Source organism: Plecotus auritus (assembly GCF_963455305.1).
Source record: "Plecotus auritus genome assembly, chromosome: 7".
Classification (NCBI taxonomy): domain Eukaryota; kingdom Metazoa; phylum Chordata; class Mammalia; order Chiroptera; family Vespertilionidae; genus Plecotus; species Plecotus auritus.
The window spans coordinates 77959843-77985420 of record NC_137774.1 but is presented as its reverse complement, the minus strand read 5'-3'; the positions used below and the strand labels follow the sequence as shown (position 1 = coordinate 77985420).

Below are 25578 nucleotides of genomic sequence, written 5' to 3'. Positions count from 1 at the left end.
GAGGCCCGGTGCACAAAATTTGTGCATGGGGGTGTGTGTCCCTCAGCCCAGCCTGCACCCTCTCCAATCTGGGACCCTCTCCAATTTGCACCCTCTCCAATCTGCACCCTCTCCTACCGGGATTGGGCCTAAACGGGCAGTCGGACATCCCTCTCACAATCCAGGACTGCTGGCTCCCAACTGCTCGCCTGCCTGCTTTCCTGATTGCCCCTAACCGCTTCTGCCTGCCAGCCTGATTGGTGCCTAACTGCTCCCCTGCCAGCCTGATTTCCCCTAACTGCCCTCCCCTGCAGGCCTGGTCCCCCCCCCCCCAACTACTCTCCCCTGCAGGCCTGGGTCCCCCCCAACTGCCCTTTCCTGCAGGCCCGGTCGCCCCTAACTTCCCTCCTCTGCCAGCCTGGTCACCCCTAACTGCCCTCCCCTGCAGGCTTGATTGCCCCCAACTGCCCTCCCTTGCAGGCCTGGTCCCCCCTAACTGCCCTCCCCTGCAGGCTTGATTGCCCCCAACTGCCCTCCCTTGCAGGCCTGGTCCCACCCAACTGCCCTCCCCTGCTGGCCTGATCACCCACAACTGCCCTTCCTTGTAGACCTGGTCCCTCCCAACTGCCCTCCCCTGCTGGCCATCTTGTGGTGGCCAGCTTGTGTCCACATGGGGGCAGCCATCTTATGTGTTGGAGTGACAGTCAATTTGCATATTACTCTTTTATTAGATAAGATAGAGACCTGGTGCACAGTTTGGGGCCAGCTGGTTTGCCCTGAAGGGTGTCCTGGATCAGGGTGGGAGTTCCCTTGGGGCATGGGGCAGCCTAGGTGAGGGGCCTGTGGTGGTTTGCATGCTGGCCACACCCCCCGGCGACCCAAGCGGAGGCCCTGGTATCTGGGATTTATTTATCTTCTATAATTGAAACTTTGTAGCCTTATGCAGAGGCCAGGGCAGGCCAGGAACTTGGCTTCCTCCATCGCCAGGGAAACCCAAGCCTCCTGCTCGCTCTGTGGCCACAGCCATTTTTGTTGGGATTTATTTATCTTCTATAATTGAAACTTTGTAGCCTTGAGTGGAGGCCTGGGCTGGCCAGGGTGTGCAGGAAGCTTGGCTTTCTCCATTGCCAGGGAAACCCAAGCCTCCTGCTCGCTCCGTGGCCACAGCCATCTTGATTGGGTTAATTTGCATACTCGCTCCTGATTGGCTGGTGGGCGTGGCTTGCGGTGTAGCAGAGGTACAGTCAATTTGCATATTACTCTTTTATTAGATAGGATGTATAGGTATGTGACATGTATACACACATATACACACATGGACATTTATATAGTGAGTATGTGTAGGTATACATAGTAAGTGTCTTGAAGGTGCACGTTTTAGTGTGAGATTTTGTATAGGGTGTACAAGAACGAGAAAGTGATAGATCAATGAGAGTGTAACAAGGTTAGTTGGACCTATATCACAGGGTCCTTTAATGTAAAGGGGAGTCTGGATTGGATTCTGTAGGCAGAATGCATCATGGAAGGAGTTGAGTAGGGGTATTTAGATATATGTTTTTAGGGGATGGTTTGGGAAACAAGGAGGCCAGTAATAAAGAGATTTTAATTGTCTCTTGTAAGCATTTTGTGAATAGATTAAATAAGAGCCAACACTCATATCTCTGAAAGGAGAGCCACACACATCTATTAACCTAATTTCTTGCAGCCTCTGCGACATGTCTCTGAATTTACCCAGACATGAAGGGGTAAATATTAACCTAAGAGACTATTTCTGGAGAAGAAATCAACTCTGTTCTGGGAAAGTATTGGCTGAACCTTTCATGAAGTAATCACCACCCTTTCACAAAACGCTTTCTAAGACCTTAAGAGCAATTCGCTTTCTAAAAGAGAATTTAAATTTTATTAATAAGAATGGATAAAAAAATCATTGCAAAGTTAATTTCCCCTTTTTGTATTTCTTTTAACAAACTAACTTTTCTCCATAAGAGGTCAATTATTTTTCTTTGTCCTCAAAACTTCAGTGTACTTACTGAAAACACTCAAAGGTTTATCACCAAAATGCAGTTTATTTTGAAGGTAAAGATTTTTTTTCTTCTCTCACACAGTCTATCTAGGTGAGTTTGGGAATGTTTTTAAGTAAAAAAAAAGTTCATGATAGAGATAAAAATCATCTTCCCTCACCTTTTTTCTTGTGTATAAAGTGTTTATAAGAATGAAACTAGTGCTAAGAATGGTACAAAGGGCTTAGTGATTGTCAACTTTTATTGTTATAAGAGCTCAGGCAATGCCATCAAGACTTTATTGCTTTCTGCTCTGTATTTTAGCTCCATGTTTAATCTCTGATTGGTTCTTTCGTCATACCCACCCTATCTTACTAGTCCCAGCAAAAGTCCCAGGGAAAATTCCCATGGGCTCAGCTTAGGTCATTCCTTAGGGTGCAAGATTCCATAGCTGAGGCATATAAGGATACACTGATCAATCTACTAGTATTTTCTGACTCATGGACATTTTTTAAAAAATTCAAGCTGTGTGTTCATTCATTCCATCAACAACTATCCATTAAGTCCCTCCTTGTGCTAGAGCCTGAGTTAGAAGTGGGGACATAGAAATCAATCACCATGTATAAAAAAAAAAAATCTCTTCTAGACTGGGGAATCATAATCTAATGAGTGAAGCAAATACATAAATATATAGATTGTTGAGGTATCCTATTATTAAGCAAATGGAAGTTAGATATTTAAATCAAAGTAAGAATTTGTGAATGAAATGACGTGATAGTTGGGACTTTCTTCAATATAGCATGGAAAAAGTGGCGGAGTATAAATGAAACAAGACTGGCATGAGTTAGTAACTAATGAAGCGAAATAATGGGAATATGGAGATTTATTTTACTACTCTCTTTTGTATGAGTTAATTTTTTTTTCATAATAAAAAAGGAAGAAAATGGATTGAGGAAGCAAAGAACCTTCACTTTTGGACAGGTAATATACAGAAATATGTTCATGATGACTTCCATATATCATTTTCCATTTTGGCTAAACAGGCTAAATTAACTCTTAGGGTAAATCTCAACTCCTTGACAGAACCTACAAGGCTTTGCATCATCTGGCCCATGCCTTCTTGGAGTACTCTTCCTTCCTCCACTTCCTCTTACTTCCCACCCACTCACCTTAGATTTGCAATCTCAGTTTGTGTCACCTCCTCTGGGAAGCCTTCTGTGATTTCTTTCCCCCTTCTCTTCTCTCATATACCCACTCACTTTTTTTCTTCCTCCTGGTTTGCATGATATATACTTTTGTGTAATTATTTGACCCATGTGTGTCTTCCCAATTAGCGTAAGAATTCCATGCAAGTAATTTGTTGTTTTCTCTATAGTATCCTTAGTGTCTAGCACAGTTCTTGGTACCCAGTAGCCACTCAATAAATACTTATGTTTATAAACACTGGACTCATTTATAGTCCTTTGAAATAAGGATATCAGAGGGGAAAGAGAAGGATGTCTGTTCTCCTCTGTCTGGTATATAAAATCTTGGAGTTGGGATATTTGGTGTCTGGAATGGGACCCTTTCAGACTCAAAGAAGTAGACAAGAGCTCTCAGGATGTAGGGCATTGTTTATGCAGCAACTTCAGCTTCTGATCAAGTTTTTCCACCCACTGCTCACTTCCACCCTCCTTGGCCGACTCATGGGTGCTTACTTAGACATGTTGGGAAGGGAGAGAGAGAAGATTTAGGAAGTTATTGCACTCTGGGAACTCATAAACCTTTGCTACCTCTCTCTCCATGAGTCATCCTTGAGCTGGATGGAACTTTTGCCTGCCTCCCACTGTGTAGGGTATGTGATGTGGTCAATGACATCACCATAGATCTGCTAGCTAAACAGTCTTTACCTCTATTTATGTATTTTTTGGGACTCTAGTGCTTGTCTCTGAAGGAAGAAAGGGTATTGGAGCTGTAATATGATGAATGCCGATCAATTTATAGATGCACTGGTAGGAAAGCATCTTTAGATTCAGACAGCCACATACTATAGTTCTTGTTCCACCACTTATTAGCTGTACTTTCATTGTCTGAATTATGAAGTTGGAATAATAATCCTCATCATGTAGGATTTGGGGTGAGATTGCCACATTTCCTGGCCCCAAAGAGATATTGTTACAATTATAACATTAAATGCTATGGTGGAGATAGGTGCAAAGTTCCATATTACTAGGGAAGACAGGAATTCCTTTAAAGATTATGTGATATTTGAGCTACATCTTAAATGCCTACTACAGCAATAATAAAATAATAGCAGCTACCGTGTATGGTACATGATAAGTTCTATGCTCAATGTTTCTTGAATAGTGAGATTTCATTCAAATCTCACTACAGTCCTGAAAGGTGTATCCTGTTATTATCTGAATTTTATAGATAAAGTGAATCTCAGAGAGGTTGGGTGACTTTCCTAAGGCTACTCAGCTAACGAGTGAAGCCAGGATTATACTTAGCTCTGTTTGACTCCAAAAGCCATTCGCTTACCCACTGAACTACCCAGCCTCTGGAAGAAAAAACAAGGGGGAGTTGGTATAACATTCCCCAAAGGAAAAGCTTGGATATGTCTTTAATCTATTTATTATTAAAGGTTTGAGCTTTGACCTGCAGTCAACTGATAGTTCCAAGGAGGAAGGAAGTGTTCTGTTTTCATTCATCAGTGTTCCCGGGCTGGTGCCAGCTCAGAGTTGGTGTTCAATAAATCCGTGTTGAATGAATGAAGAATTTGATGGGCTAAACATTCTCTCCAGCTAGTGTTACATATCACAGCATGGGTAGATGAACATGTTTGTTTGCCCAAACTATTCTGCTCCCCTTCCTATCTTAAAAAGAAAGGTATCCATGAAGCTAAACAATTTTTTAATTAGCCACATGGGCTATTTCTCTACAAGAAGCAAAGATTTTCCAGTCCAAATGATGAGGTCATCTTAGAGAACATTGGCTGCCTTATCTCCCCCCGCCCCACCTCTTCACCTCTCCTGGTGTCCAAAGAATCTGAATTCTCTTGAAGGACCTGCGATTCATTTCTGGTGACACTTACATTCCAGGGGGTGGAGGCCGGTGGGTCATGTCAACACAGATGAGCCTGGACTTGGCACTTAGCATTTCAGACGAGATCTTTTTCTTGAGGTTGATATTACAATTAAAAGGCTGACCTGTGGTGTCAAGCAATTGCATGTGGGAGGAGGGCGAAGAAAGAGAAAGTGCGATGCTGCGGCAGCGTTCTCTTATGTGCATGAGAATAGTGCCAACAAGCTGTCAAATAAAATTAAGGTTCAAAACATACAGCCTTTAATTTGATTTCACTAAGATGCCGGCTGCTGCTCAGAGGGAACACATCCATTCTATTTTGACAGGTCTTGATGTGTACTAAGCAGAAGTCTCCACTCTGTGCTGGATTAATAAAAGTTCACCTCAATCTGCAACTTAAATAGAAGCATGTCTGAGCTTGGCTTCTGTTTCCTCACCTGCTCTGTCCCCCTGGTGTTGTCTCTCCCCCTAATCTTCCCTCTACTTCATCTTCCTCTCCCCTTTCCTCTTTTTTTTTTAATATATATTGTATTTAAAAAAAAAATCTTCCTCCTTTTTGTTGTCTCTCTTCTACACTTAAAAAGAAAAGTATGTGGTCCTTACTCTGTGCCGGGCACTGTGCTATATGTTTTTCATAAATTGCCTTGTTTAATTTCCACATATCCTGTCCTGATCGGGTAGCTCAGTTGGTTAGAGCATCGTCCCGATATGCCAAGGTTGTGGGTTTGATTCCGGTTCAGGGCACATACAAGAATCAACCAATGAATGCATAACTAAGTGGAACAAATTGATGTTTCTCTCAAATCAATGAAAAATTCTCACAACATCTTTATAAAGTAGTTGGAATTATGCCAACTTTAGGCACCTTTAAAGTAGGTGCAATAGTTTCAGATGAGAAACAGATACTCATAGTGATTAAGAGCTTGCCTGGGGTTGTACAGCTAATAAGTGGCAGAGTTGCGGATTCAAGCCCAGGTCTCTCTGCTTCTAAAAATTCGTGCTGTTTTCATGACATCAGTGATCCTGAACTCTGGCAGGACTTGGGAATCACCTGGGGAACACTAAAAGTGTTAGTGCTTAGGCAACCCCCCCGCCGTGATGTCATTATTCTGGGGCGAGTCTGTGCCCAATATTCTGCTCTCCCTCTGACCCCATTTTTCTCAGCATGTAAAGCAGATGTGTATGTTGAGGCAAGTAGCAGAAAAACCCTTAAGGTGGATGGATTTTTCTCCTGTTCCTCTTACGGGGAAAGACTCACCTTTCTAGAAATCATTTGTGCTATAAAGCACAGGCCTGTCTTTGTCTTTATGATGCAGGTGGGCAAGTGGGAGAACCAGACCCTGAGCCTGAGGCATGCTGTGTGGCCGAGGTACAAGTCCTTTTCAGACTGTGAGCCGGACGACAACCATCTGAGCATTGTCACCCTTGAGGAAGCCCCCTTTGTCATCGTGGAAGACATAGACCCGCTGACGGAGTCGTGTGTGAGAAACACTGTACCCTGTCGGAAGTTCGTCAAAATCAAGTGAGTCGGGGACCCTGTCACATTGAATGTACCCAATCCTTTAAATGGCAATCCTTGATAATAACAAAATCTATAAAAGAATAGGCCCTGTTATAATAAGTATAATATAACTAGTAACCCTGCGCACGAATCCATGTGCCAGTAGCTCGCCAGTAGCTCGCTGCCACCCTCCAGTAGCTCTCCACCTGCTGCCCCACCCTCCTGTAGCTCCCCCACCCCTTGCCCCCCCTCATAGCTTGCTGCCCTGCCCCTTCCTATAGCTCTCCACTGCCTGCTTGTAGCTCGATGCCCCACCCTCCTGCTGATCTGTGATCCAGTGGTTATGTGGTTTGTCGTTATGCTTCACAGCGTAATGACCATTTGCATATTACATCTTTATTATATAGGATGATAGATTTTTTAAAATACTTAAACTGGAACTACTTCAAGTGGTTTGCCTTATTTAATTTCAACAACCACAATGCAAGATAAGCAATTTTGTCATTTTAGACATGATAACAATGGAGTTATGGAAAAAATTAAGAAACACATTAAAGCCATTCAGCTGGTAAAATGGAAGAGGCAGGACTCAAATGCTGGTCCATGTTCTAGCCATTATGCTGAATCAACCCTCCCTTTCAATATTTCCTTAAACAATTAATTTCTTTGTATTTTTCTGGCTGCCCCCCTCCCCCAACCCCACACCTTTCACTTCCTTCCATCTCTTTTATATTTCCTAGATCCAAACTTTTCAAAACTTTTTAAAAGTTCTCTCCATTTGGGGATCAACACACACCTTACAAATGACTTTCTGGTGTGATCAAGGGGACCTGACCTCCTGGCAGTATCCCACCTCAGCAGCAGCAAGCAAGCATGGCACCTACGTCACTTCCTCTTTCATTACAATTGAAAAAGGAATGGACTTTTGTATCAGAGCCTCTGGTGAAGGCTTCTCCCTAACATAGAAACCTTTTGGAGAAGCACAAGACTTCATGGCCAAGTCCAAGGCCCTGATTATAGTCTTTGCTATTGTAAACATAAACAAAAATACCACCCTTGTGGTGGATTCACTAAAGGAAAAGGCCTACAGTTGGATGGAAATCTACTTTTTTGTTCAGAGTATTTTCTGATTGCCTCCTTTCACCTCACTAGTTCTTGCTTGTCCTGTAAGTCTTAACTACTCCCTCCCCAAGTTGGGTTAGTTCTTCATACTTCTGCAGTGCTCTGGATATGTGTCCATATCTTAGTCAGTTCAAGCTGCTATAACAAGTTAGCATAAAAAACAGGCATTTATTTCTTACAGTTATGGAGGCTGGAAATCCAAAATCAAGGTGCTGGCAGATTCATTGTCTGATGAGGGTCCTCTGCTTATTGTCCTTTCTTCACATTGCAGAGGAGAGGAAACAAGTTCTCCTGGCTCTTCTTATAAGGGCACTAATTCCATTCATGAGGGCCTCACCCTCATGACAAAATTACCCTCAAGGTCCCCCTTCCAAATATCATCACATTGGGGATTAGGTTTCAACATATGAATTTGAAGGAACACAAACATCCAGTCCCTACTACTCTATCTCTTTCTTTGCTACCATTTTTTTTTTTGTGGCTTATAGTTTGTCTGTATTTCCTCTTGGATTATTAGTGCCCAAATTTGGAATGTGACTTATTAATTTGTTACCCCCAGTGACAAGCACAGAACATGACATACTGATATTGATGATACTTGAAAACATGGGTAAAAGGATATTTTTTTCCCCACATTATACAAGATGCATATCCCCAGAGCTCAGCTCTTGGGATAGAGATAATTTTTAAAAAATATGATTGCTAAATATATTTTGAAGGCACACTTCAGTTTGGAGAATACTTTGTTATCAATACTCAGCCACTTGGGAATTTAAATTCTAAAATTATTCAAAAGATAATGATCAGCCTTTTTGGAGTTGTCAGCCTCTTTGGCATTGAAATTTTGAATGAGTTGATCAATAAACAAATACACATTAAGCACAGTTTATGAGTGAGGCAAAGTTCTGGGCACAGGGGATGCATCAATAGACAGGAAAGTCTTGCAGTCAATGAAGCATGCACAGGATTAGCTTTCCACTAATCCCAACATTAACACCGATTGAATCAATTGCATTTCTTAAAGGTAACATGAGGTGGGCCAGTTGATTCTAAAAAGGATCCTTCTTAGATAACATGATTGTATTTGTTTTCTTGATGTTGTTCTCCCAGAGAAAACCCTTTGTCTCTTACTTCTAGTAAATGGTAGGGTCTTGAGGGCACCCATAAGTCTTTAAAAACACAGGTAATAGGAAATGAGCTGAGAAATCAGAGTATTCTTCTAGCCTGCTAGTTGAATGTTAAGGAAAAATGATTTGGCCTTGCTGCATAGAAAGAAATGTGGTCATACTATCAATTAATCCCCCAAACTTTTAAATCATTGGTGAGAAGAGATGAGATATATGTTTAAGTGCTTATGTGAGAGGTGCTTAGGTACTTGATTTTACCTCCTCAACTATCCTGCAAAGTAAGTATCAGTCTTTTCAATTTACAAAAGAGCAAACTGAGGCTGTGAGTGAAGAGACTTGTCTGAGTGTTCGTGGTTGTTAGTAGCAAGCCTGGCATCTGAAAGCAGCTCTGTCTGACTGGTGTGGCCATGCTCACATCCAGGAGCCACACTGGGAAACTGTAGAGCCAAAGAATTGGATTTACTGGATCCTTTTCCCTATATTTGTTTTTATGAGTCACCCTTTATTTTTGGGTGATGGGAGAGAGCTGAGAGAGAGTGCATGGGCACCATTTCTCAGATGTCGATGTAGTTAAGTCATACACACACACACACACACACACACACACAAGGGCTGTTATAGGAATCAATTACAAGTTCCCCATTACAAGCTGGTTGTGTTTCCATAACCCCATGATAAATTCAACTATTGCATTTGCTGCATGTCTTCTTCGTCCTGTGTTCCCAGGGCCTAGTTCTATGTCATGCACAGAGTAGGTACTCAGTGATGCTTGTTGGGTGAAAATGCATCAACGATTTCATATCTAGAAACAACTTAGTATTAGGGGATGTGGGGGTATAATTAACTCATAAACTGGTTATATTCTTTGGCCAGGAAGGCCAAAGAATGTAAGTCACTATATGCCTGTGACCCTGAATCTTAAACCTGGGGCATCTGTAATTCTTGCCCAAACTCATCCAGGAATCTTGACCAGGGGAAGGAATATAAAAGAAGCAAAGCAGCAGAGAGTGAGGGAGACACAAATGGGAAGAGGTAGATAAGAAGCATCGATGCATGGCCTATAGTGGCCAGGAAGAAAGATAATTTGATTTTGACACATTTTTCAGAGTCACAGATACCAAGGAGGAAATCATATTTGGACATGCCATTAACTTAATATACTTATAGCAGTTGTAATTCCAGCCTGGCCCCCTTCTGCTCTGGGAAATTGTGGGGATAGGCAAGGTACCTACTTCCTATTACACTGTGGAGTTCAGTCCACCAGTCATTATATGTAAATATACACAGATGTAACCTCCCATGACCCTTAAGCTGAGGGTGGCAGGGTCAGAGCAGGTTATCCAGCCTCTAGGCTAGAAATAAGATCTCCATGGTGGTCCTGGCTGAGAGAAGCAAGTTGGTTGAGCAGAGATTGGGGACAGGATAGGAAGGAGGCAATGAAGAATAGATGATTTGTGATTCAGAATAGGTGATTTGTGATTCTGAGATAAGCAAACCATTGAAATAAAGATTTCATTTTGCAACCCAATTTCACATCTCAAAGTTATTTGATCAGATCTGTTTATACTCACTGGTGTAGATGCAGGTCTACACTAATGGTGCTTGATGTGTGCTTATATCCATTTATGTATGTAGTATGTACTCACTATAGATAATGTAAGGGGGGCAAAATATGAAAAAAAAAACATTTTCCACCATTCAAAAATAGCTATGCTTCTTATTTTATTGTTTTTCTATGTAGATATTTACTAATCTCATCTGTTTTTATGTAGCTGTGATCATTCTGTATGTAGCACTATATAGCCTACTTTTTCATATGATGTGGAAACGTAGGTATTTTCTTATTATGAGGTTGGATTTCTGTAAACATCATTTCTGTGCTCAGGTAATAGTTTGAGTGTAGATGTGCCAACAATGGGATATTCAAGCAGAGCACATATCTCATGGCATGCATGACTCAAAGGCGGAGAGTCAAGCTAATACAATCGCCAAGTGCAAGGCGGAATCAGTGTGCCTCTCAGAGAGGTCTCAGTCTTCCTACATGAGTTGTCTCTATGTGCTCTTGGCTAAGACAAAATACCCAAGGCCCCTGCTTCCTTCTTTTTTAAAGGCATTTCTGATTTTTGTGGGTGTCCTTTGAGTATGACTTTGTCAGGCAAATAAAGCAAGGTGGCTGGCTGGCACAGAGCAATGACTATAACCCTGGTAGATTATGATACCTTTTAAGACAGTTTTAAAAAACTGTATTTTAACAGAATTATTTTTAAGGGCATTGCTATTTAATAGTGTCACCTTTTACACTTCTTGCCATGTAGATAGGGAGGGAAAATGTTAAGAATGAACGAGCCCTGGTTAGACAGATGACTCAATCATGAGACATGAATCTATGGACTCAGGCAGGGGATAAACCTCAAGTCTCCTGCTTCTTAGCTGAGGCGGGTTTTTTCTCATTAAGGAAAGGCATTTCCTAAGCCAGTCACCCTTACTTTGTCCCTCTGGTTGCACACCTCTATCTGCAATGATAGGATACCGCAAAACTCTCCTTCCCCTGCAAATTTCACATCCTCTTCCACTTTCCAGGAAGTTTTTATAAATCAGCTTAGATCAGATCTGGTCTGAAAAGGGTATATGTGCTATAAACTTTTAAAAATAAGAGGCAGTCACTCTCACTGTGTAATAGGGATACAAATACTACCTAATTAAGAGAAATGTCATGGAGATTAATCCAATAATTAGTACAAAGCATTTAGCACAGTGCATAGCCAATAGTAATTACTCAATAACTGTTAGCTGTTGTCATGATTATCTCATAATTAAGAGCACTTTCCACTTTTGCTGTTATAAACTCACTGCATGTCCTTGGAAAAGCCACTTCCTCACTTTGAGCTGCAATTTCCCATGTGAAAAGTAGTGGAAGAGCGTAGCTAATGATTATGAACAAATTTTCCAGTACTAACAGTCTATGGTCTTGGGATTTTCCTCTACAGTAATTCCACCAATGAGGGAGTGAATGTGAAAAAATGCTGCAAGGGGTTCTGCATTGACATCCTAAAGAAGCTTTCCAGAACTGTGAAGTTTACCTATGACCTCTACCTGGTGACGAATGGGAAGCATGGCAAAAAAGTGAACAACGTGTGGAATGGAATGATTGGGGAAGTAAGTTCTCTTCTCATCCCACGGGCTCCCCTTCAGACTTAGGGCCTGAAGTCCTCGGGGATGGAGAGGAGGATAAATAAAGGTGCTGTGCTTTTTTGCCTTGTACCCAGGTGGTCAATCAGCGGGCGGTCATGGCAGTTGGCTCACTCACCATCAATGAGGAACGTTCGGAAGTGGTGGACTTCTCTGTGCCCTTTGTGGAGACGGGAATCAGTGTCATGGTTTCAAGAAGCAATGGCACCGTGTCACCTTCTGCTTTTCTAGGTATCTGACCTTCATAGTCTCTATTATTTTCCTACAATGAACTCTGGGTATTTTGTCTTGTTTGCTCCAAGGATGGAACCAGGTAGGAACTGGTTGAGTTCCATTTTAACCACATCAACATATTCCAAAATATGTCACATTTGAATTATCCCAATTCACTTTCTTCCTCAGTTAACATCTTTCATTTATCTTGAACTTGGAAAAATCTGCTGAAAACACAATCACATATTTAGATACTGGTCTTGATTGTGTACAATGTAGATCAGTAGACATATTTCCTAAAGTCTTGAAGACATTTAAAGTATAAACCTGTCTGTCCCCAGTTAATTTAAATCATCCCATAGACCATTATTGAGCATCCCCACCCCCATTCTCCATCCCTCACTAGAATGAGAACCACTTCTTTATTGGATATAAGAGTGAAAATAATGGTGACTGCATTATTTTCAGTGATTTATATCAATACTCTAATAAACAGCATAGGAGTAGTCTGAAGAGTAAACACTGATTTAAAATAAATAGTCATATTTTAAATGACTATCCTTTAAGCTGAATGGCTTATGAAGGAGGAAATTCTATTTACGCTTCTTTTAACGATTTCATAAATTTATATTTTGACATAAGATTGTTTTAAGGCAAAGTAAATTTGTATTTTCTATCATCTGCTTTTCTTTAGCACTATAAATATATGTGCTGTAGGTAGCCTGACTAGAGTAATTGAAAGTGTATAGAATATAGCCAAGCATTATTTATTTTTCTTTAAAGGGAAAGGTTGAGTTGAGTGTTTGGTTAGTATAAATATTTTTTGATGTGGCTATCTTGAAGACCATGGAATTCAGATGAACTTGCCCTTGACATTCCCCTCTTAGTGGGTTTGTCCTAAATTTGGGAATGTTAAGATGAATATTGACACCTAGAAGAAAACTGTATGAGGGTGAAAATTAGTTCGAGTAAGGTCAACTAAATTATCCCTATTTTAAAAAAAGACAAAAAAACAACAACAGCACCCTTTGTCTATTAGAGAATTAAAACTGCAGACTAGAGCCAATTTGTGGACACCATCTCCAACTCCATTGCCTTATTCCTCCACTGTCTTCATTTACTTGTAATGTCAGCGCCCAGCAATACTTTTATTCTTTATTCTCTTGAGTGAAATGTTGTAGAGCAGGATTTTGGATATTGCCTTACTCACAGTAACACGGATTTACTATTTTCATTTTTTTATAATCCATTTAAGCTGTTGAAATCCATCCCATTCACTGGATTACAATTTTGCACCCGTTGCTTCAAATGTCATAGCCTTTGTTGGCATATTGTAGACCTTTACAAATATACACCTCACTGTGTTCCTTTTGTGCCTTTGTCTGATAGGGATAACAATGCCCATGTCTTAAGAAAGGAGGCTCACTATACCATGAAATATACAAACCACTGATCCATATATGCAACATGTACAGAATCTTAATAATTATTGGATAGACTCTCACTCATCAGTCACTCTTAGTCATTCCTCCAACCCCCAGTTTCCTATCAGACCCTTTAAGAGGGATCTTTGGCCCTGGAGATTAGGAAAGGGTTGGAGGAAGTGAATTCATGGAAAGAGATCTCTTTCTTTTCACAAATTGTCCACATATCTCCTTAGTGAGCTAGACAGAACTTTCTTTCCAGTTCAATCAGAGAGACAAAAATATCAAGTGGCTTGTTTCATAAAAATGGGTCGCTGATATTTTATCTGGCTTCAACCCAGTTTCCCTAGGTTTTTATCTTACCTGCATTAGTAGAACATTTCCATAAAAAGTCAAGTATTTTTGCTAAATTTAGTCAAACTTCCTTTTTCCCTTATTTTTCCTGCTGTATTTTAAAAATAAAATAAAACAAAATAATTTGTAGCTAGATGACACTATTTTCAAAGCTGTTTTTACCCAGTAGGCTTAATATTTTTCCTAGTCACTAAATCACAGCCCTATTAGATCGGCTGTGCACCCCTTTATTTACGGTCATTATCTGCAGGTTTTCAAAGCCATAATGAAGTGTGCTAAGCTACATTTTTTCCATTCACTGGCTCAGTCATCTGGAAGAGCCAAAACATTCGAAATCTGATTGCATGGCTCTTTATTATTTCCTGTTCTTTCTCCTCCGCAAGCCCCATTAACTCACATCAGAAACCCTTGCAGGTAATGCCTCTAAGCTTTTGTGTAAAAATGTAACCAGCAGCTCTTCAAGGACAGAGATGACATACCTTGCAATATTTCCATTCATTTAATTCTAAAGACTTTCTAAGCAGGTTGAATTCTTTGATCCAAAGAAATGCTGATCTGGAGTCTCATAGATTGAAGTTCCCTCATGGATAAATGTTGAATCTGTTTTAAGCCAGTAGAGGATGTCATCCAGAGTTACCTAAACATATTTCTGGGTCACTCCTTAGAGTACATTTTAGATAGTGCTTCACCAGTGTTCTAATGCTTTTCTTCGTTGTGGGGTGTGTGTGTGTGTGTGTGTGTGTGTGCGCGCACGCGCATGTGTGCTATCTGACGATAGCAACCCTTCAAATACGAACCTAATTTAAACTTACTAAAATCAGAATCCTGCAGCAGGACACTTTTATTTCTGTGCCATGCTCACAAGTCAAGGGATAGATGTTGTCCCTTCCAAGTTGGAAATCATCTGGCATCAGTTACTTGCTCAGCTTCCACCTAATTTTCTGACCAGTCAGTGACTAGGATGAATCAAATGCCAAATGAAGCCCACTGCAGGTTCACAGATTCTTACATGTGAATATAATATTATTACAACCTGCAGGGAAAAGGGTGTTACCAGAGCAATAAGTGGGCATTTTTTAAACACTAGGATGCATTTTCAGGACCCTGAACAGCCCCCCGCACCACCAAGTCTGGCTTTCACTGTAGAATCAAACAGCTATTTCATCCAATCTGTTACATGTATACATTGTGCAGCACATATTACCAAATGTTTCCCATGCACATGTTCATTTGCTCATCACAATGATCCTATCTGTTAGGACACACTACCCCATTAGTACACCGAACCTGGAGAATTAATTTAACATCTCTATTCTTTTTTTTTTTTTAAAGAATTTCTGTGAGTTTATTTGAGCCAAACTGTCGACATATGCTGGGAAACAGAACCTCAGCGAATTGAGATAATGCTCCAGAGAATGGCGGGTTACATTTGTATTTATTTATTTATTTATTTATTTATTTATTTATTTATTAAATTTCTTTATTGATTAAGGTATTACATATGTGTCCTTATTCCCCCATTACCCACCACCTCCCATTCATGCCCCCACCCCCCTGTTGTCTGTGTCCATTGATTAGGCTTACATGCATGCATATAAGTCCTTTGGTTGATCTCCCCCTTACCCTTACCCTCCCCTACCTTCCCTGAGGTTTGACGTTCTGATTGATGTTTCTCTGTCTCTGGATCTATTTTTGTTCATCAGTTTATGTTGTTCATTATATTCCACAAATGAGTGAGATCATCTGATATTTATCTTTCTCTGCCTGGCTTATTTCATTTAGCATAATGCTGTCCAGTTCCATCAGTGCTGTTGCAAATGGTAAGAACTCCTTTTTTACCACAGCATAGTATTCCATTGTGTAAATGTACCACAGTTTTTTAATCCACTCATCTGCTGATGGGCACTTAGGCTGTTTCCAAATCTTAGCTATGGTGAATTGTGCTGCTATGAACATAGGGGTGCATATATCCTTTCTGATTGATGTTTCTAGTTCAGCCTTGGACAAACTACGGCCCGCAGGCCGGATCCGGCTGTTCTATCTGGTTCTCTTGCTCTCCCCTCCACTCCTTTACTTTGAATTTATATTAGTTCACACAAACACTCCATCCATGCTTTTGTTCCGGCCCTCCGGTCCAGTTTAAGAACCCATTGTGGCCCTCGAGTCAAAAAGTTTGCCCACCCCTGTTCTAGTTTCTTGGGATATATTCCTAGAAGTGGGATCACTGGGTCAAATGGGAGTTCCATTTTTAATTTTTTGAGGAAACTCCATACTGTTCTCCACAGTGGCTGCACCAGTCTGCATTCCCACCAGCAGTGCATGAGGGTTCTTTTTTCTCCAAATCCTCGCCAGCACTTGTCATTTGTTGATTTGTTGATAATACCATTCTGACAGGTATGAGATGGTACCACATTGTTGTTTTGATTTGCATCTCTCTGATGATTAGTGACTTTGAGCATGTTTTCATATGTCTCTTGGCCTTCCTTCTGTCTTCTTTTGAAAAGTGTCTATTTAGATCAGTTGCCCATTTTTTGATTGGGTTGTTTGTCTTCTTTTTGTTAAGCTGCATGAGTTCCCTGTAAATGTTGGAGATTAAACCCTTATCGTTGATATCATTGGCAAATATGTTCTCCCATGCAGTGGGCTTTCTTATTGTTTTATTGATGGTCTCCTTTGCTGTGCAAAAACTTTTTATTTTGATATAGTCCCATTTGTTTATTTTCCCTTTAGTTTCCATTGCCCTAGGAGCAGTATCAGTGAAGAAATTGCTTCGGCATATGTCAGAGATTTTTCTGCCTATGGATTCCTCTAGTATTTTTATGGTTTCTTGTCGTATGTTTAAGTCCTTTATCCATTTTGAGTTTATTTTGTGTATGGTGTAAGTTGGTGGTCTAGTTTCATTTTTTTGAATGTATCTGTCCAATTTTCCCAACACCATTTATTGAAGAGACTGTCTTGACTCCATTGTATGTTCATGCCTCCTTTGTCAAAGAATCAACATCATTAAAATGTCCATACTACCCAAAGCAATCTATAGATTCAATGCATTCCCCATTAAAATACCAACGGCATATTTCACAGACCTAGAAAGAACTCCCCAAAAATTCATCTGGAATAAAAAAAGACCCCGAATAGCCACAGCAATCCTGAGAAAGAAGAACAAAGTAGGTGGGATCGCAATACCAGATTTCAAGCTGTATTACAAAGCCACTGTTCTCAAAACTGCCTGGTACTGGCACAAGAACAGACATATAGATCAAAGGAATAGAATAGAGAACCCAGAAATCGACCCAAATCACTACGCTCAATTAATATTTAACATCTCTATTCTTAATATTAAATAATTTTAATCTCTTCATTATTCATTTATTTCTCCCCCTTTTGGATACACCTCATTACCAAATTCTGTTATTTTGGGACCTAATATTCTTTATTACTCAAGCTAAATTTAACTAAGATAAATTTCAGTTGTCTCAATGATTTCTTCAGGCTCATCTTGTGTTATACAAGTCAAGTGATTTCTGTTGTTATCGGTTGCTTTTTAACATATTTACACTTTCAAAACTGCATTGCAAATAGTACAGCTGCTATAGGAAAGTTTGAAAATTCCTCAAGTAAAATATAGCCCTGACCAGGTAGCTCTGTTGGTTAGAACATCATCCTGATGCACTGGGGTTCCAGGTTCAGTCCCTGCTCGGGGTGGGAGTCAACCAGTGAATTCATGAATGGGTGGAGCAACAGAACGATGTCTCTCTCTCTCTCTCTCTCTCTCTCTCTCTCTCTCTCTCTCTCTCTTTCAGAATCAAACAAAAAAATTTAAGAACGGCATCACAAAGTTTTAGAAGTATCCAATACAATTAAAGCTTCAGACATATTAATTTCTTGTTATATATTAAGTTCATTAAATAGGTATTTGTGATGACTTCTAGCTCTGTTAGGTAGTCACAGACTTTAATAAGAAGGTGGTCTGCTATCAGCCTAGTTCTTTATGAGTATTACTAACTCCATCAGAAAAACAATCTAAAAATAATAAAATGTCTACTGTCCAAAAGGTATTATTGGGATTCTTACATTTTACCCTCAGAAAATGTTAGATTATGATGAAAAGGATTATAAGTTCATTGGTGTCAAAGGCAGTTTCTTTTCAATGATGCATTCTGGTGGGGATCCAGGGTGGGTCAAAAGTAGGCTTACAGTTGTGAGTACGTGAAACACAGAGTTTATTTTTATATTATTACTTATTAAGTATTATACTATTATTTTGCCCAGTGCTGTATATTCATTTTTAATATTTTAGTCTGCTGATATTCTAGCAAATCTATGTCTACACAGATAAAATGCCTCTATTCAGCTCATTTTCATATCCTCAATCAGACTGAATAAAAATGTTCATTTATTTTATAGAATATCTCTTACCTTTTTAGAGTGTCCTAAGATTTAGAACCTTGTGAGTTGGCCTGCCCTCCTGTGACCTCCACATAAAAATGAACTGGTGGAAACTACTTTTAGGGGCAATAGTCATCTATCCATCTACTACTTCATTTCCTCTGCCCTTTAATTGAATTATCATGGGAATGCCCTCAAATGACTTTCCAATTGCATTGAAGCCCATTACCAACATCAACAAGATTCTGAAATTATAGCGATCTCACCTGTCTTAGCAGGAGGTGAGAGGGAGAGTGTGTTAGCAGTGGTGCAGACACGGACTTCCAATATTCCTATCAACCCCACGCATTATGATCCTTTTCTAACAGGTTGTAACTCTCCCATTATGTCTAGAATCCCCTGCACACCATCCCTCCAGCATGTAAAAATAAAAACTAAAACAATAAAACCCATGCTAATTGGCAGGAGTCTGATGGTTGACTATTGGAGTCTAGCCCTGGTTTGGTTCTCTGGATGATTCTATGATTGTATAGGTTCCTGTGGCCTCTTTATTTGCATTCTAGCTTCCTCCCCTGGTATTATCATTCTATTTTGTTTTTATTATCCTTGACCTGATTTGTAAAATGTCATATGCGCTTCTCTATTTTTATCCTAGTCTGTGCAGTCTTATAAAAGTGCCTCAAATATTTTGTAGAATAAAGAATGGTTCAAATGTATGAATAAAAAATGACTAGCTCCCTTTGAACGATCAGATGCACATTAGAGAAAGTTTCTTGGTGAGCCTGCAAATGGACCTCTGGGCTTCCTTCTGGCCCTGGCTGTGAGTAAGAGCAAACTGAACATGTTTCCATCCCTCTGGCCTGTTTCTCTGCAGAACCATTCAGCGCCTCCGTCTGGGTAATGATGTTTGTGATGCTGCTCATCGTGTCCGCCATCGCTGTTTTTGTCTTTGAATACTTTAGTCCTGTTGGATACAACAGAAACTTAGCCAAAGGGAAAGGTGAGAACCCTTTCATAAACATGATTTAACATTAATGCTGTTTACTTTCCATTAACGTTTCAGATTTAGAACACATGATCCTCTATTAGCCTTGCTAAACCATTGTACAAATGGTCATTGATATTACTTTTAATCCCATACAAGCATTGCTTATTCACGTCAACTGAAAAAAAAAAAAAAGATAAGACAAAATGAAGCATTTTGTCTTGTTATAATGTGGAGTTCATAGTTAAGTGAAAACTACTGGTATTCCATTTGTTGAGTAAGCAGATTTGACGAATATTTTTTGGCAATTAATTTAAAATATCTGTGTCAAAAGAAATATTAAAATTGAAGTGAGTTTCAACTTTAGTCTGTGTAAGAAAACAGCTTTACAGAATCTAGTTTAAGAATATCATCCAAAGTACTGCATCATAATTACATTCGTTCGACAATAAATGTAATTATAAAATGGTATTTTCCCCCAAAGAGTTATATTTTCCTCTTGACAGTGCCTGACCTTAGTGCAATGTATTTGACAAAGTGGCAATCAGTAGATAGGAAATTGAATTGGGAGGCATTCATTGGCTATAACTTATTAAGAGGCTCCCACGCAAGCCAATATTCATGTCATGTATATAAACACATTACATCATTTTGAGTGAATTTTCCCCAGTGCACAATAAATTCTAAGTGGATGGTATATTAGAAAGGTGCCAGGACCAACTCCCCTTCCTGAAAAATGACTTGAGGTTGTAGAAGACAGCAGATCTTCAAGGTACAGTTATTCAAAAACAAGATGCTTTAATTCGCATATATTCTTTTCCCACGGAAGATCCAATGTTGGAAACAGCCAACCAGTCCTGGGAATCTATCAGGAACTTTGTTTTATTGTTCTCCCCCCACTTCTTCTTCACCATTGAAGAGTGGTGATTACTACATAAACCATCTCCAATCAACCAAACATAGTAAAAATACCATAAAAATCGTGTTGAATTTGAATGGGGGCATGGCCCACGTCTTCACTAACAGGATGATGCAATGAGCAAGTAAGGAGCTTTCTGATAGAGTGGAACCTGAGACGATTTTCTGTGGGTGATCAGTAGAGTAGGTCTTCACATGTGCAGAATCAGCGTCTGTACTATTTATTAATTTGTGCACTTATTTGGTGACTATTTGTTGAGTGGGTGCTATGTGCCAGCCACTGTACTGGTGCAGGGGGATAACGTGATAAATTGGATAGAAACTTCCTGACCCTCAGGGAGCTGGGAGTTTAGTTGTGGAGACAACATGTAAATACATGAATTAATAATCACAGATTGTAATATATCTCAAGAAGAAGGCAAGGAACAAAGTGAAATGATGGAATGGAGATGCTACTTAAATAAGATGGTCAAGCAAGGAAGGACTTTTGGAAGAGATGACATTGGAGCTGAGACCTGAAGAATGAGAAGAGTTCAGTCATGAGAAAAAAAGAGGGAAAGGCATTCCATGCAGAGGGAACAGCAAATACAAAGGCCTTGGCATGGGACAGATCTTGATATGCCTAACAAACAGAGAAGATGTGAGTGAGAGAGGTGGACAGTGGTTTAAGATGAATTCAGAAAGATAGGCTGTTGACAGTGGTAAGCGTTTCAGGTTTTCTTCAATATATAATTGACGGGAAGAAGGGGAATGAAACATGGCCAGTGTGGAAGGTCTCTGGAGCCACTCTGTCAAGACAATGGGAAGGGTGGCAGCATTGGAAGAAGGGGACCAGGTAGGAAGGTGTTACAGTCCCCAAGAGAAAAGACCACAGTGGTTTTGACTTGGATGGGGTAATGGAGATGGAGGTAAGTGGATAAATTTGAGATATATCCCAGAGAATTAAAAAAAAAATCATTCATAGGCCATCATGTGCAATAATTTTTCCTTTGGCTGAAGCACTCATGAGAAGATTGTTGTAAAGAAAAGAATCTAGCATTCGAACTCTCTAGCCTTTCCATTACATCAGGGCTTTCTATTTCCTGCTCAACTGCCTGTGGAAACTCAGGAAATAGCAGCTACTTGTTTCTTTGTGCAAAATGGGTTTTGCTTCCATTTCATTGCACTTCACGGGAAAATTATATAGCCTAGTAATAGTATTCATGAATCAGGAATTCCAAAAAGTCTCGGACAGATCCTTTGCAACTGCCCATTTCTGACTCCCAAAGAGCTGTCACTTCTGATCAACATGCACGCTTAATAAAATGAAGTGGTTCGTGAAGTTAAGTGGATTGACTCTCATTATTTTTTCTTGAGTTCTCAGCCTATTGGGAATGAGCCCAGAAGATCATAAAACTGGGCAAAGAGAAACAGGAGAGACTGAGGTCTAAAAGAATACAATTAATTGCCTTTTCTTTTATGCGTTGTGTATGGATATTGTAAGTATTTCTGTAGCCTGCATTTGGCCTCCAATGTGGGAAAAGCCTGTCTCTCCTAGGCTCCCTGCCCAGAACTTCATCACTTCCATCAATCTGCATTCAATTCTGCCACTTTATTTATTGCCCACTTTGCCTGCATCTCCAGTTGAAGTCTGAGTATATCATTCTTTTACATCTTCATTTACTTAAATGGCATAAAAATTAACCTTCTGTTAAAGGAAGACCTTTTCTACAATGAAATGAGGGCATACATTGATTTTTTTCCCCCTCTTGTGCAAAACAGACCTGGAAGCCATAACATGTGCTTTTTCTGGTCTGCATCCTCCTCACCCCACATTTCAACATGTTGTTCTGCCTCTTGAGTTAAGTCTGCTGCAGGGAACATCTGAGAATCTTAGGGACACAAGTGTGTCAGGGTTCACGGAGAGGAAGAGTGCCCTGATAGCACAGTTCATTTTCCATGATCCTGCAACGAAGTGTCTTCCATCTGTGAAGTGTTTGAAGAATTAAGCCCTATGTTCTGTTCCTTAATGTCTCCATTTGGAGAGAATCTTAGTGGGGTTTAATTCCTATATTGTAAACACTTTACATCTGGGTTTGAATAGGAGCAAGTGCTAGGGACAATCACATTACAATACCAAACACCAGTCCCACTGAGTTGCATGGTTCTTATGTAATAGCACATGGGGTGAATACCGAAGAAGCCCCCCTCCCCGTCCCACGTTTCTGTAAAGCTTTCTTTACGTTTATCGAGGAGAGTGCCCTCCCAATGGAAATCAAATCCAGATTTAAAACTGGTCATAACACTACTTCTCACTCAAACCCACGTTTTGCATAATCATTTCTTATTTTTCTTTTATTTTCTTTTAAGAAACGTGGCAAAAACCCAGCTAGATAGAAATGTAGGACAAATTCTAATTTTTAAAGAAAAAAAGAAGATATGGTGGCTGTGGTTCTGAGGCAATGAAGGGACACAACTGTGACATAATTCCATCTTCTAGCAACCGTCAGTGGCCATCGCGTAGTTATGAAACACTCACATTTTGGGAAGATGCTGAGAATGTCTTTTCTGTCGTTTGCAGCACCCCATGGGCCTTCTTTTACGATTGGAAAAGCTATATGGCTCCTTTGGGGCCTGGTGTTCAACAACTCCGTGCCTGTCCAGAATCCTAAAGGCACCACCAGCAAGATCATGGTGTCCGTGTGGGCCTTCTTTGCCGTCATATTCCTGGCCAGCTACACGGCCAATCTGGCTGCTTTCATGATCCAGGAGGAATTTGTGGACCAAGTGACTGGCCTCAGTGACAAAAAGGTAAGGTGACCTTGCTATCCTCTCTGCCTGAGGGTGGATCGCAAATGCTCTTCCCTCAGAAGGGAGCAATTCAGACGCTGTTATCCAGACCCATCCACTCAAGCACAAAGGCAGAGGATTTTTCCCCTCTCAATTTAAATGGTATTTCTGAAAATGCTAGGAACAGAACCATAGCTTAGCTCTCCTAGATCTGAAAGGTTCCAGATCTAATTTGGGAGCAGTTTCCCCACGTTGTCAGTCCTTCTATTTAGATGCTCTTGCCAGTGATGAGGCCCTGTGGCTCAGGGTTCCAGCTCTGGTTGCAGTCCATCCTTTCCGGGAGAGTGTGATGTCGAGGAAGATCCTGAGCCTGGACGAGGACAAACTTGGGGTGGAGTGGGGTGCTCTAGGCTTAGGTACCTCCTGATTCTGTGATCTTGGAGGAGTCTCTTAAAGACTCCATGCCTTGGAGTCCTCATCTATGACATGGAAAAAAAAAAATCATCTCTAAGCCCTACCCAGAGAGGAGGCTGACAGCTGCTTTAAAAAAAAAAAAGATAGATTTTTATTGATTTTAGAGAGTAAGGGAGAGGCAGAAAGAGATAGAAAGATCAATGATGAGAGAGAATCATTGATCTGTTGCCTCCTGCAGGCCCACAACCTGGGCATGTGCTCTGACTGGGAATCAAACTGTGACCTCCTTGTTCATGGGTGGACACTCAACCACTGAGCCATGCTAGCTGAGCCTGACAGCTGCTTTTCACTCTGTGGCCAGTCAGTCCCATTTTCAGCACGCCTGGCTCACCTGAATGTCTTCAAGGGACTTGAAAGGATCAGTTTTTCATTTCCCACCAGTTCCTTTTACTCAGACACCTCTCCAATCCTCCCTCATGGGGCTGTGCTTACTGCTGTGAGACGGGAGTGATCACACCTGCTCTCATTCTCCCCTGAAATGTAAGGAGGTTTGCGGGGTACGCGTGGCTATTCAGAAATGCACAGAGAGGAAGAAAGGAGGTAAACGGGGTGCATCCTGCTATTAAAATTCTAGCTTCCAAAAACAAATCCCAACTTGCTAAGCTCAGCAGTATGGGGATTGCAGCGCTGCAAAGATTTTCTGTCTCGTGTGTGTGGATAATTTGTCTCTATAAAATCTCACTATCGCGTCTTGTTGACATAAGTCTACATATAGGCTTTTGGCATTCATCAATAAGTTGCTGAATAGAAAATCAGTCCAGAAAAAGCCCTAACAGCTTTTCCGTGTTATCTGCTGTGGTTGAAAGAGGGACAGAGGAGCCTGTCATCAGAGAGATGATGAGGGCTTGAAGTGAGTCACCCTCACAAAAGTGCCATCACCTTAGGTAGTGCGTGGCCTCTCCCTGATGGCTTCCCATTGTAGCTTGAGTAAATGCCATCCTACACACCATGGCGACAAAGCCTTTTGTTTTTTGGCTGACGCCATATATCCCCTCCCTCTCCATCACTAAGGCCCCCTCTCTGTTCCTTAAAAACTCCAAGTTCATTTCCAACCCGGTGCCCTTGCACTCTGTGTCTTCTGCCTCCCGTGTCTTCCCATTCTTATCGCTGGTTCCCCCATGACACTCAGGTTATAGGGAAGATATCACCTCTTGGGACTGGTCTTCACTGTGGTAAACTTGGCAGCCTGAGCTGGTACTCCCGTGAAACTCAAATTGCAGTAGGAAGAAATAAACAGCAAACAAGTAAATGTAAATGGAGACAGTTCCAGGCAGAAATGAGTGCTATAAAGGAGATAAAACTAATGAGATTAAAATTGACTTGGGGAGCTCCGGTGCCCATCAGCAGATGAGTGGATAAAAAAGCTATGGAACATTTACACAATGGGACACTACTCGGCCATAAAAAAGAAGGAACTCTTACCTTTTGCGACAACATGAATGGACCTGGAGAGTGTTACACTAAGTGAAATAAGCCAGTCAGAGAAAGATAAGTAGCATATGATTTCACTTATATGTGGAATCTAATGAACAAAATAAAGTAACAAACAAAATAGAAACAGACTCATAGATACAGAAAACAGACTGAGAGCAAAACACCCCCCCACACACACACACAGCAAAAAACTCATAGACACAAACAACAGTATGCTGATTACCAGAGGGAAAGTGGGGTGCAGGCAGCTAGAAAGGGGTAAAGGTGAGATAATTGGTGATAGAAGGATACTTGACTTGAGGTGGCAAATGCACAATACAATATACAGATGATGTAGTATAGAATTGTACACCTGAAACCTATATAATTATATTAACCAATGTCACCCCAATAAATCAAATTTTAAAAATTTAAAATTGACTTGGGGAAGGGGATATCAGGAGAGTGCATATGAAAGAGTTATCTGGCACTTAGTAGGTGCTCAGTTCATACTTGCTGATGAATGAAGAAATCATGGTGTTGGACACTATCAGCACCCCCTCCACTCCCCCACCCCCACCAACCCCGGTTGTCCTAAGATCCCTTTTCTAGCTCTGTGCACCCAGCCTCACCTTTGCTATAAAGGCTCATACAAGGGATC

General features: G+C 40.7%; 1 protein-coding gene across 2 annotated transcripts in view; it reads left to right on the top strand.

Annotated features, from left to right (window-relative positions):
* The window catches only part of GRIN2A (glutamate ionotropic receptor NMDA type subunit 2A), a 389186-nt gene that overhangs the window by 306753 nt on the left and 56855 nt on the right, over nucleotides 1-25578 (top strand). For both annotated transcript variants that reach the window (XM_080677101.1, XM_080677102.1), the window contains 5 exons: nucleotides 6359-6564; nucleotides 11780-11948; nucleotides 12059-12212; nucleotides 19233-19358; nucleotides 22822-23051. In XM_080677101.1, the coding sequence (XP_080533227.1) occupies nucleotides 6359-6564; nucleotides 11780-11948; nucleotides 12059-12212; nucleotides 19233-19358; nucleotides 22822-23051 (885 nt within the window). The remainder of the gene's footprint in view (nucleotides 1-6358; nucleotides 6565-11779; nucleotides 11949-12058; nucleotides 12213-19232; nucleotides 19359-22821; nucleotides 23052-25578) is intronic.